The 12,026-nt window shown below is 38.2% G+C and overlaps 1 protein-coding gene across 1 annotated transcript; it reads left to right on the top strand.

The window, feature by feature from the left end:
- The first annotated feature begins 147 nt into the window (after window positions 1–147).
- LRRC66 (leucine rich repeat containing 66) lies at window positions 148–8,580 on the top strand. Its single transcript, XM_023925236.2, has 5 exons — window positions 148–227; window positions 447–944; window positions 3,266–3,435; window positions 3,946–4,276; window positions 5,665–8,580. Exons 2-5 carry the CDS (start codon window positions 452–454, stop codon window positions 8,136–8,138), a joined length of 3,468 nt encoding a protein of 1,155 aa, XP_023781004.2. The 5' UTR covers window positions 148–227; window positions 447–451; the 3' UTR covers window positions 8,139–8,580.
- The last annotated feature ends 3,446 nt before the right edge of the window (window positions 8,581–12,026 follow it).

Genomic DNA, 12,026 nt, shown 5'->3' with positions numbered 1-12,026 from the left:
GTAGGAATATAGCTTTTCATTAAAAAGACATTGTTGTTTTATTGATATGGAAACTAGAAGTATAAAAATGTTCCACACCTGTTTGTCATAGATTTTATGTGGTGGACTTTGCTCAGTGTAACTGTGTGCAGTACCTGAAGCAGAGTTCAAAAGTCTCCACTGTTGCTAGAACTCAAGCTCCCAAGAAGCTGTGTTTCTCGACCAAAAGGCTGGAAAAGAAAAAAAAGGTCCTAATTGTTTTTTGGGATAGATGATGGGGAGGGGTGAGATTACCAGTTTATGAATGTTCTTTTTGAAAGTAATTAAGACTCCAAAACTGAGTGTTTAAGGCAGAATGTTGGTAATGCTGTGGTTATTCGGTGTTGACTTTTTTTTAATATCAAAATATTTTTGCTTTCTATTCTTGTTGTGCTGAATTTAACCATAATTTAACATTTTATACATAGATACTATGGATAACCTTCACTTGCATGTCATAGCTGTGGTCCTTTACTTTAATCTTCCTGGATCAGTGGGAACCAAGTCACAGCGGATTTTTCCAGCTACACATCAACGTTCAGAGTGCCGGTGGGATGGGCATTTCTTACTGAATTGCTCTTTTACCAGAATATCTGCTATTCCAGAAGATGTATCACAAATAGCAGGAACAGCTGATTTGAGTAACAATAATATTAAAACTTTTGTGTGCTCTGATGGAAGAAATGAAGAGTGGATGCTAAAACACCTGAACCTCAGTAACAACTTGATTTCTGAACTCACTTTAACTACTTGTACAAATTTACCCATTTTAGAAACTCTAAACCTCAGTGGTAATGCCATCCACACCATCACACTGGACATACCTACACCTGCACATGAGTCTAAAAAGTACAGCATTGTTGATCTCCTGCCTGCTTTGAAAGTATTGTCAGTTGAAAGAAATAATCTTAATACAGTTCCAAGAGGTAAGCATTTAAAAAATCTTTAAGGACTTGACTGCCAAGGGGTCGGTTGGCTTTGGATATAATTCATACATCTTACTGAATCCAGAATGTGACTTTCTCATTTTATTATACTTAAGGTGAGGGAAAGTTCCACCAGCAAATTCAGAGGCGGAAGTAAATTGGTTAGTTGTTTACTTTGTTATGTTTTTTTAATAGAGTCTTAGCAACTGAACTGCGTTAACAGCAGTCAAATAGAACTTATAATTAAGAGCCCAAGCAGTATTCTTGCTTGTTGTATAGGAAGAGGGAGTAAGGATCTTTAGAACACCAGCTTCCACATCCCAGTCGTGAACCTTAAGGTCAAAAAAATGACAGATCATGAATTTCATACTACCCTTCAGAAGGAAGTCATCGCTCTTAAATAAAACTTGCTGCAGTTTCAGTATTTCAGAGACAGGAAAATACACTTTGATCATTCCAAACAATTTTGTTCTGTTCTATTTAATACTCAATTAGAGTGACACCTTGGTGTAACAGGAGAGGGCTGTAGGGTTTAGCCTTTTGAGAAAGGCTTTGCTGGTCACTGAACTATGCTGGGCAGCTTAGCCTTTATCCAGGGATGATTCACAACGGCCAACTGCTTTAAATGAAGCAGAAGCTACCCTATCCTATACAATACATTGAATTTATTGATGTCTGATAACACCATCAGATGCATTAGAGTTTGAAAATACAGGAGAACAAGTGATTACAAATAGAAGTACCACTTATCCCACCAAGTCACACAAAGATATTTGCCCCTACATAGAGTCATAAAAGTTCTGTTTTATTCCTTTTATGCTTTTAAATAAGTCCCTGGCACATTTAATGATTTTGTCTGTATAGACAAGGTATCTATAGACAGTATAGAAAAGCTTACATTATAAAATATATCAATGAAGATTTGATTTGTTTTGATAGATAAATATGACTGTCCGTTATAGGATGCCTCCAAGGGTCAGACTGATCAATCTTCTATAAGAGACTCGATTTTTTAAGTTCAAATTCCTGTACATCATACCACCTTACTTCAAGTTATACTTAAATTGTATATTCATTTAAACAAGTTCAGAACCTTATTCTTATCCAAAATACTTCACTAAAATTCTGATACTTAAGCTCTGGAAAGAAAACACAAACTGCATTTCTATAGCAGAGGTTTCCCACAGAGAAACCCATCTGCCAGCTCCCCACCAGGAGTAAGGCTGCTGCCCACTCCTGCCATACCAGTGTATATTTTTGCACAAACTTAAATTCAGGGAAGTAATCACAGTATAATTCCTCATGCAGCTGCACTGATGAATTTATGAATTGTCAGAACTTCTGTATGCTTTTCCTATCACCTACCTCTAGTTTTATACTAGAAATGAATCATTCCCTCTGCTTTTCACAGTAAGCCCAAAGATCAATTACTCAGCAAACAACTGCTGGTTGAGAGAAGAGGTTTCTGGTAAACAAGATGACACCAAGGGCAAAATTTTTAAGTAACTAGTACCTTCTCAACAATTGTGTATGATCAAAAATCACTTTAAAGTGACATTGTGCTGTTGAACACACAGCATCAGTGGGGATGCAGTGTTCAAGTGCCTCCCTTTCCACTGGACCTTGCAGGCTGGAGCTTCAGGGGCTGCCTTCACAGCACCTCAAAAAAATGAGGTGCCTCCAGCAGTCAAAAGTCTTCCTTATGTCAGGTGGATTTTATTGTAATTAGGATACACTGAAGAATACACTGTTAGGCTTCATAATTCACAAGCAGATAGGTATAAGCAACAACATGGTTTTGTTTTAATTTGGTTTTACATCCTATGAATACAGTTCAAATAATTCCACATATGAAAAACTCCCATGAAACTGCCCATGCAAATGCATAGGAGATACTATATCAACTTTTGCATCTCTATCTTCTACTTAAAATTGACATATTTAGATCTTGTCAACTCAATATATTCCACCCTTTTCACACCCCTTTCCTACCTCCAGTTCTCCAGAGAAGCTTGCTCAAAGTACAGAGATCTCAGTCAGAATAATTTTGATAGTACAAAGAAATGCTAGTGCTTTTATGATAGTGTCAATTTTTAAGACATTCATTGACTGTGAATGTTTTAATATGCCAGCTGTTGATGCTATGCAGCTTTCAGAATGGGACAACCCCTAACGAGGAAAGGCATAGCACAAAGGCTGCAGCCACTCATTGCAATAGTGAGGAGCTGAAGGTTATTTTGTTGCAAAAAATTTTATAAAGACACTTGATGTAACTGGGAAAACAAGAATATGAAATGTAAAATAGGTTTTTTTCTTCCTAGGACTAGGCCTCCTGCAGTCTTTACAAACTGTCCATATGTCATTCAATGCCATACAACAGATTGATCCAAAGGATTTTCAAAACTGTTCACAGCTGAAGGACATTGACCTGCGAAACAACAAGATAACTAAAATTCATCCAGATGCCTTCAGAGATCTCAATAAATTACAGGTTGGAAAGCAATACATCTGTTCCAATTTTTTATGTTAATCATTAAAGATATTATTTACCAACTATTCAGCATGATTATATGGTTCTGATTATAATACTAGTGTACAATTAAGAAACTAGAGTAAATGGTGAAAATATTTTTTATGTAGGAAAACACATACTAAAATGTACAAGATATAACCACAAATTCAGTTTATGTATGCCACAAACCAACCCATAACTGCCTTAAACACATACATGTCCCTTTCTACCCCCATCCCTTCCATGGCAAGAGCCCTGCAGCTCCCTATTGACAAAAGAGCTAAGTCTATAATGGGAGAATTCTAAATAGCACAATTTAAACTTTTCATCTACATTAAAAAGCTTCTATCAACATTACTGAAATCCTAAGCAGATGTATTGTTCACAGAACTACATTAGTGCTTGTACACTAAAACACTGCTGTAAGATGTTGCACTAAGAACTCCATTGTAAGCCTTACCAAATTAATTCTGTATTATTTCCAAATAGGTTGTGGATCTCCGTGAAAATGCTCTGACAATCCCTCTACCACAGATACTAGTCAGTTTAAACTTTTTTCAACTTGATGTGTATTTTTCAAAGAATGCCTGGCTATTTAACTGCAGGCTAAATGCTTTTAAACATTTATTTCATTTTGTCTTTGACTCCACAAGGAAAAAATGGAGCCTTTCATATAGTAAGTCTGACAAGAACTCGCACAAACCTCTGCTGTATCTTTCAAGTTTCCATTTAAAATGCAAGGACAATGTTTTGCTCAAAAAGGCCACAGTCCCAACGGGTAACACATCAGTGCTGACCTGTAACCTGGACAACATAAGGGGTATGTACATCAGGCACTCCATCCAAACGCTGCTAAAATCCAGATGAATGCAAAATGATCATATAAATCTGGTTTTAAAAGTGTATTTCTAAAGACACTGTTTAAAAATAACTGAATAACAATTTAACAGGCAGAAATATTTCATTAGAAAGTAGCATTCAGCTTAGAATATTTGAAAGTTAGGTTTCCTGAGTCATCCCCTTCCTTACGTTAGAGGAAGTGATGCCAAATTATATACAAATAAGTTTCAGTAAGTAATGCATTGCAAATGCATTGGTTCATTCTGGACTGAGACAAAGGACCAAATAGTGGGGTGGAACTTCTGAGGCATGTAGAAAGCCAAGAAGGATGTAATAGTTTCCAATATTCAGTTACAGTGAAATGAAAAGAAGGTTTATTTGCAGGGAAAAAGATTTCCATTTCTTCCAAAAGAGTACAGCTACTGTAGCACACACTTCACTTACATTAAAAATTAATAGATAACATGAAGAGTATAAGCAACAAAACCTATAGAGGCAAGACTTGCCACGCAGACACGACCAAACTTAGAGCAGAAGCTGTATTTGTCATGTGCCATAAGGAAAAATGGTTTAACTCTAATGGACTAATAGCACTTGGAGGGTAACACTTTGCCCTAGGAATACTTCATCCCCAAATTAAAATATGCAGGACCTATCAGAAATGCCACCTGCCTTGTCTGTTTACCAGAAAAGTCACAGAAACCTGGATTGAAATCAACACACTGGATTGCAGGAAAACTCGTCTTGGAACAAAAGCTGATCCAAAGACAAAACCAAAAATATGACCTTGAAACCAATTGCTAAAAGCCAACAACCAGCCATGGCCCACACTAGCTCAAGTTTGGAACAATTACTCAGTCTGTACAAATACCCTTGATTTACAGAATTTTTTGCTGCAGTCAGATCAGCAACTACAGGAAAATCACAGTGGTTGAAACACAGAGTTAGGAGGTGATGTTTTATCCCAAAGCTGCACACAGTGACCATGGCCAGGCTGCAGAGCAGCTGGCTGTAGACATGTCTCTTCTACAAGGAAGATCAGCAGGTGTTTCTAGCACAACCCTGAACTTGCTTAAATTATTTCAGTGACCTCCTCCCTCACATTATGATTTTTCTTGTAAAGCCTGCAATTAAGACCCCACATATACTGTGTTTTTAGACGGGAGGCAGTAGGGACAGGCTAATATGGTTTAACAGACTTTGTACCATGTAAAATTATTGTGATGGATAAAAGGAAAATGGGGTTAATAATAAACAGTTAAAATTATGAGAGACAGTCCAGAGTATATTCTTAAAAACATCACTGGACCCTGCAAACAAATACTATGCTTTTAAAACAGACTGAGTTTGTATTTTCTTTCATTTCAGGCAATGGAGTCTCTTGGTGGACACCTAAGGGCAGAATTTCAAAAAATCACAGTCTTCCTCATATGACACTGGATGAAATGAATAATTTAGTGATATACAATGCTAAGAAAACTGCTGAAGGATTATATTTGTGTCTTTTTAATACAACAAAAGAGAAATATCTCATTTACAATATAGAGGTGAAAGAAGGAGTTTCAGCATTTTTGTTTAGAAAAGCCAGAGACACTAACACTGTTTTTAGACAGAAAGAAACAGAGCCAAACTTCGCACTGGCTGTCTCCCTCTCTGTGCTCATTACATTTGTTTGTGCTTTTTGTCTGGGTGCTTTTGCTAGACCCTACCTGGAGAGCCTGTGGAGACTCATGCACAGGAACAAAAATTCAGGTTCAGAATGCACGTATTCTAATCAAGCTTTTTCAGATGAAACCTTTGACAGAGAGACTTCTGCAAGCAAGCCAACAAATACACAGTGTAATACATTATTTTGTGATAAGAACTCTTTAAGAAACACACAGATTTTTCCTACACAAACTTCTACTGTGTATGAAAACATCACTGGCAGTGGTGTTCATTCACCAAATCCCAAAGCAGAGTACCAGAAACAAAGCAATACTAAGATCAACACGAAGAAAATACCAGTATTTTCAAAGGTCCGATCTAGTATTGACAACAATGAAAGTATAAATGTTTATGATACTGGACTATTTTATGTAAGGACAGATTGCCAGAACATCAATGAAATAACATCAAACAGCAAAGTAAGAAACAACTCGGGTCTGCTGCAGTCTGAGATCAGAAAAGCTACACCAGATTCTCCAGAAAGAAAAGGTATTGTTTCACATAATGAACACAGGCACACTACAAAATTTATGCACCGAAGGCAAAGCTGTGAAGAACAACTTGGTCTAAACAGCAACAGAAATAAACCTAGTGATGTTGGAGATTTTATTTCACCCACCAGCTCAAGAAGAGATGCAGATATTGAGAATTTTAGCATCTATGAAACAATAGAAAAATCTCCCCTTACAGAGCATTACTGTAAAAGGATACATTCAGATGAAAAAGATGCTTTAGCTGATATATTTGGTGACATTTCCTCAACTGAAGGGTCTCCATTCACAATGAGTGACTGTAGTTCTTTAGCAGACTTTGAACTGGAACAACCTGGTGTTAGTGACAACCTGCCAGTCTATCAATCATCGCTAGATGAAGCCAATACAGACAGTGGAACTGAGAAGTTCGTAACACCACCAGAGTCTCCAGACATTACTGCTGAACTTCAGCAGATTTGGGAAAACAAAGATAAGAACAGTACCTATTTTGAAACCACTATTAATTATGGATCAGATGCAACTATGCGTGAAACAGCATCCCCTTACTCTGATAAATGCAGTGGCCACGTAAGTGTATCAGGTCTAGATACAGTTAGTTCTTCAAGTCAAGAAATTCCAAATACATTTGATTATATTACTAATGCAGAGTCAACAGTACAAAACTCTATTTCTGATTCTCTACACAGTCAAAGTACAGATTTTAGTAACACAGTAGTTAAGTTAAAACATTTTCCCACATATGACACAGAGAAAACTTCTGAAGAGGATGAACTGCAGCTGTCTTTGCTTCCCAGAGAACCACAGCATTCCCTCAGCTCCAGTCACACAGAACAAAAAGAAAATGCACCAGCAGGAAGTACAGATGAGAATATAGCCAGGAACTCCCCTGAAAAGAATCATGATGAAGCAGACATTACATTAAGAAGAAACGTGAGCACATCTGAGGACAATGGCTTTATTTTTGCTCCCATTGATACTGGCTTGAATGAAATTGTAAAAGAACCATCACTGCTGCATTCCAGCAAAGAATCATCTCTTCAACTGCTGCCTGAACAGACAGCTGAAGAACATTCCATGTTTATTACACAGCAAGATGACTTGATACCACAGGAGAAGCAGGCTTGTGGAGATAAAATACAAGGAGGTTCTGATGAGAAAAATTCTGATGGATTCACAGAATTACCAGATACCAGCAATTGCAGTCTGCCTGAAGAAACGCAGTCTTGTAATTCTACTGCAGTTCTGCTACATCTTCAAAGTTCTGGGAAAACACAGTCAGAATTCACAACAGATGATTGCTTCCAACTGGATCAGAGTGATGAGGATGAATATTCCTTCTCAATCCCACAAGGTTTCTTCAATGAAAGCGCAACATACAGTTCATGTTCCTTCCCACAAAAGCCTACAGGAAATACAACCTCTGAAAGCACTGATTCCACCAAGATGAAGGATCATACTACTTTAACAGACCTGGAGAACCATTCTGCAACAACTGTAGAACACCTCCAAAATTCCAGTGTAAATCTCAGCCAAAAAAGTCAGAGAAATTCAGGACAGGACCAGTTTTTTGTTAAGAAGAAAAGAGCATTTGATGGATTTGCTAATATTTTGCAAAGCAGGAGAACAAACTTCAATAGTTGAAACACAAAATAATAATCCTAAGTTCCCATAGTGTGTAATGTCATTACAGCAGGTGCAAACACTATTTTGTCTTAAAGTGAAATTATTTTTGTTTAGAAGGGTACTCATAAAAAACACAGTAACTTTATAAAAGACTTTATAAAAAGTTAATCCACAATATTAATAAAGCTTTTGCTGAATTATATTTACTTCCTCGTTATTGGTAGTTGATACCAATATATCATTTCCCTTGGAATTTGCTTCAGATACTCACTGTTTTGTCTTTTTGTGTAATAAAATAAATGCAACATGGAAATTTACATTATTACTGTGTTTTCTTATGGGACTCAACCTATACAGTGAAATAGTACATACTACTGTCTTCTGCTTTTTGAACCAGATTTATGCATTATCTCTGAATTCCCGGTGTTGCAAAGATAAATAAAGTCCAAGCAGTATTCAATTACATTTCAAAAATTACTTTTTTACTTGGCAAAAGAGAGAAAACAAGCTTCCACAGAGAAACAGAATATAATTCAATTCTTGCAGAAACATCATTTATAGAAATGTAGCTATAATGGGACATCACCCAAAGTTTGCAGACGTGGTGACACTGACAGAGTAATTTAAAAAAAGACAAAGGATCCTATACACACTTGAGAATTTTACTTATGAGGGGAAAATTAAAAGCAGTTCAGAACTGCTATTTTAGAACATTAGCAGCCAAAAGATAGCAAATGTAAGATAAAATTACCTCTGAATATAGCCCAAGACCCTTTCAACTGACTCAGTACCACTGATGCAGTCCTTGAAGGGAAAAGTCATCATGAAAGGGAGCAGATCCAGTTCTGGGAAAATGTGGGAAGTTGGCTACAACTCTGGGAAAACTCTTTCATGAAGACACAATTAACTCCTAAAAACTCCAAACAGAAGGAACACATTTCAATTCCATCACAAGAGGAGCAAGTTCAATGGCACACTACATCACTGAAACTACCTTTAAAGACAAGACTAAGAACAAAGAGCTACTGCCACCTTTCAGTAAAGCTCATTATCCACACCAGTTCCTTGTGGCCAAAACTTTAAAAATGCAATGCCTGAAAAAAAGCACCGACTTGCTCTTTTTGATATATTCAGGTCTTCAAACATCATTAACATGTCTCCAAGGTCTGTACCTATTGGCTGTTGCACCTGCTAACATGTTAAGAAATCTAGTTGTACAAGGCATGGCAATTTTGTGAATCATGGGAAAAAAGCCCACTCAAGTGCTCTGTTGATATCTCATACACTGAAATGTTTTGCCATTTGCTTGTTCAACAGTCCAATAGGATTTCAAAATACATATATTGGGAAATTATTTTCTCCTTTTTTTTTCCTGAATGCTGCAGTGGTGAGGGCAGACTACACCACTTGTGAGAAGCTGCAAGATTTCCACAATTTCCTTTATGCCATAAAGTTGTGGAAAAGTTTCTGTTCTTGTCAAAGTAAATTTGCTCCTTTATAGTGGGACTTTAACATGTGGCAAAGTACTCGTTCTACTGTCAAAATATTGTGTTTCATCTCAAACTTATCTTTGTATTTCTGCCTAATTTTGCCACTGTCCTTTGCTACTCATCTCTCCATTCTTATAATCACATCTTCACTCATATCCACTCAGCTGCTTCTCCTTCATATTAATTCATTTCATTAGCAAGTGCTCTTTAATACAAAACCTCTGCATCTTCTGTGACTTCCACATAGTACTCATCATACTCTGCTCCTCCCTACCCACCCCATGTTAACACGCCCTTCTGTATACAATTACAGTCCCACACACACTGACCCCAAGACTGCATCCTCACTTTTCTTTACGTTTCATCCACTGCATCTTGTTCACATTAACTGATTTAGCTTATTTGGCCACTGAGAATTTTCTAGGACACATACATTAGGAGGAAGCCCACTGTTGTTACTATACCAGTTGACTGTGGGAAATCAGACAAAGTCACAGAATAAGCTCAGTTAAAAAGGTGCCTGAGTGTATGCTGTATGAATTTGTAAATGAAGCATGAGGAATCAGCCAGGAGGATGCTGACAATACCTGTGAGACTCCCATCTCACATGGCCTGCCGAGCTCCACAATCAACAGGACACAGAATCCCTCACACAGTGTGAATCAGGACAGGAAAAAATAGAGAAGTTTCAAGAGCAGATCAAGAACTTCAAATACAGCAATCAGAATAAAACAAACTCTCATTTTCAAACACATAATGGCTTGATAATTGAGTTATTTGCTGTAGATATAAAGCATTTCAATCTTGTCTTAATATGCTTAAGTTTGGGCTGGAAAATAACCCTGAAATATGAGAAGACATACACGTTTAACCTACCCATAACCAACAAAAGAAACTTTTTTGGATAGTAGGAGTAAATGTTTCATGGTAGGTAAGACTGTGACTCACCCCCTCTGATAAATACAGATAAGCAACAGCCTACATTCTGAGAACTGGCAAAGCCAATCCCAGCCATCATCAGAAACATAAATGCAATGAAAAACTTCTTCCAGATGGGTTTTGTATTACAATATTCTAATTGCAATGTAAATACATTCACGATCCTGATCAAGCAGGGCCACTGAGAGCCAGTTGCCCAGGACCATGTTCAGATGGCTTCTGAGTATCTCTGAGGATAGTCTCAGTAACAGTGCATGGCAACTCAGAAAAAGAGAGCAGTCTCTGATGTTCAGATGTAGCCTCCTGTGTTTCAGTTTATGCCCACTGCCTCTGGTCCTATCACTGGCTAAAGAGTCTTTGTCCTCTTTACACAACCTCCCATCAGATATTTAAATACTTTAGTAAGACTTCCCACAGCACCTTCTCTTCTCCTAAAGGCTAAACAGCTGTAAGCCTTTCCTCATAGGAGAGAAGTTCCCATCCCTTCATTATCTTCACAGCCCTTTACTGGACCCTCTCGAGAATGTCACAATTATCTCTGGTACTGGGAAGCCCAGAACTGGACGCAGTATCAGGTGTGGTCTCACCAGTGCTGTGTACTCAGCCTGCTGGCAATACTTTGAACCAGACCAGGAAACACTCACCTTCTTCACAGCAAGGACTTGTTGCTGGCTCATCTCCAACTTGGTGTCCCACCAGGACCCCCAGTCCCTTTTCTGCCAAGCTGCTTTCCATCTGGGTGGCCCTCAGCGGATACCGGTGCAGCTCCTCCCCAGCTGCAGGACTTTGCACTTCTCCTGGGTGAAGCTCATGTAGCTCCTGTCAGGCCATTTCTCAAGTGTGCTGAGGTCTCTCTGGAAGGCAGTACGATCCTCTTGCTTATCATCCCTTACTTCCAGCTCTGTCCTATCAGCAAACTTGCTGAGGAGACACTGTGCCCCATCACCCACGTCAGTAATGAAGCTGTTGAACAGGACTACACACAGCTCTGACCCTGGGGGTACAGCACTAGCTACTGGTCTCCAATTAGACTTTGCTCTTCAGACCACCACTCTCTGGGCCCTAAAACTTCAGTTTTCAGTCCACCTATCTGCTCATCCAGTCCATACATTAACAGCTTTTCTATGAGGAACTTGTGGGTCAAAAGGCTGGACCAAGATGAGTGGGTACACTCGTATAACAATTATGCTTCTGTAAAATTTTGTCTTGAGACATTTCTGCTCAGATTGGCTTACTGTAGAAAACTTTTGTACTACAGTACTGTTCTACACTGGCACACTCCATTTGAACCATAGCCTTTTTGGATCACGTACCTGTTTCCAACAGCTTTAAATACTGATCTGCTCTACTATTAGAAACAAGGGGTACAAGATCCTACACACAAATTCCCTGCTAATAATTGATAAAGGCTGCCTGCTGATATATGTTCAGATATGAGAATTGCTGAAGCATGAATCACAGAAAAATCTGAAGTCAG

This window comes from Cyanistes caeruleus, chromosome 5 (genome assembly GCF_971803275.1).
Source record: "Cyanistes caeruleus chromosome 5, bCyaCae1.hap1.1, whole genome shotgun sequence".
NCBI lineage: Eukaryota > Metazoa > Chordata > Aves > Passeriformes > Paridae > Cyanistes > Cyanistes caeruleus.
Note: the sequence above shows the minus strand (reverse complement) of the source record. Positions and strands in the feature narration are given on the sequence as shown.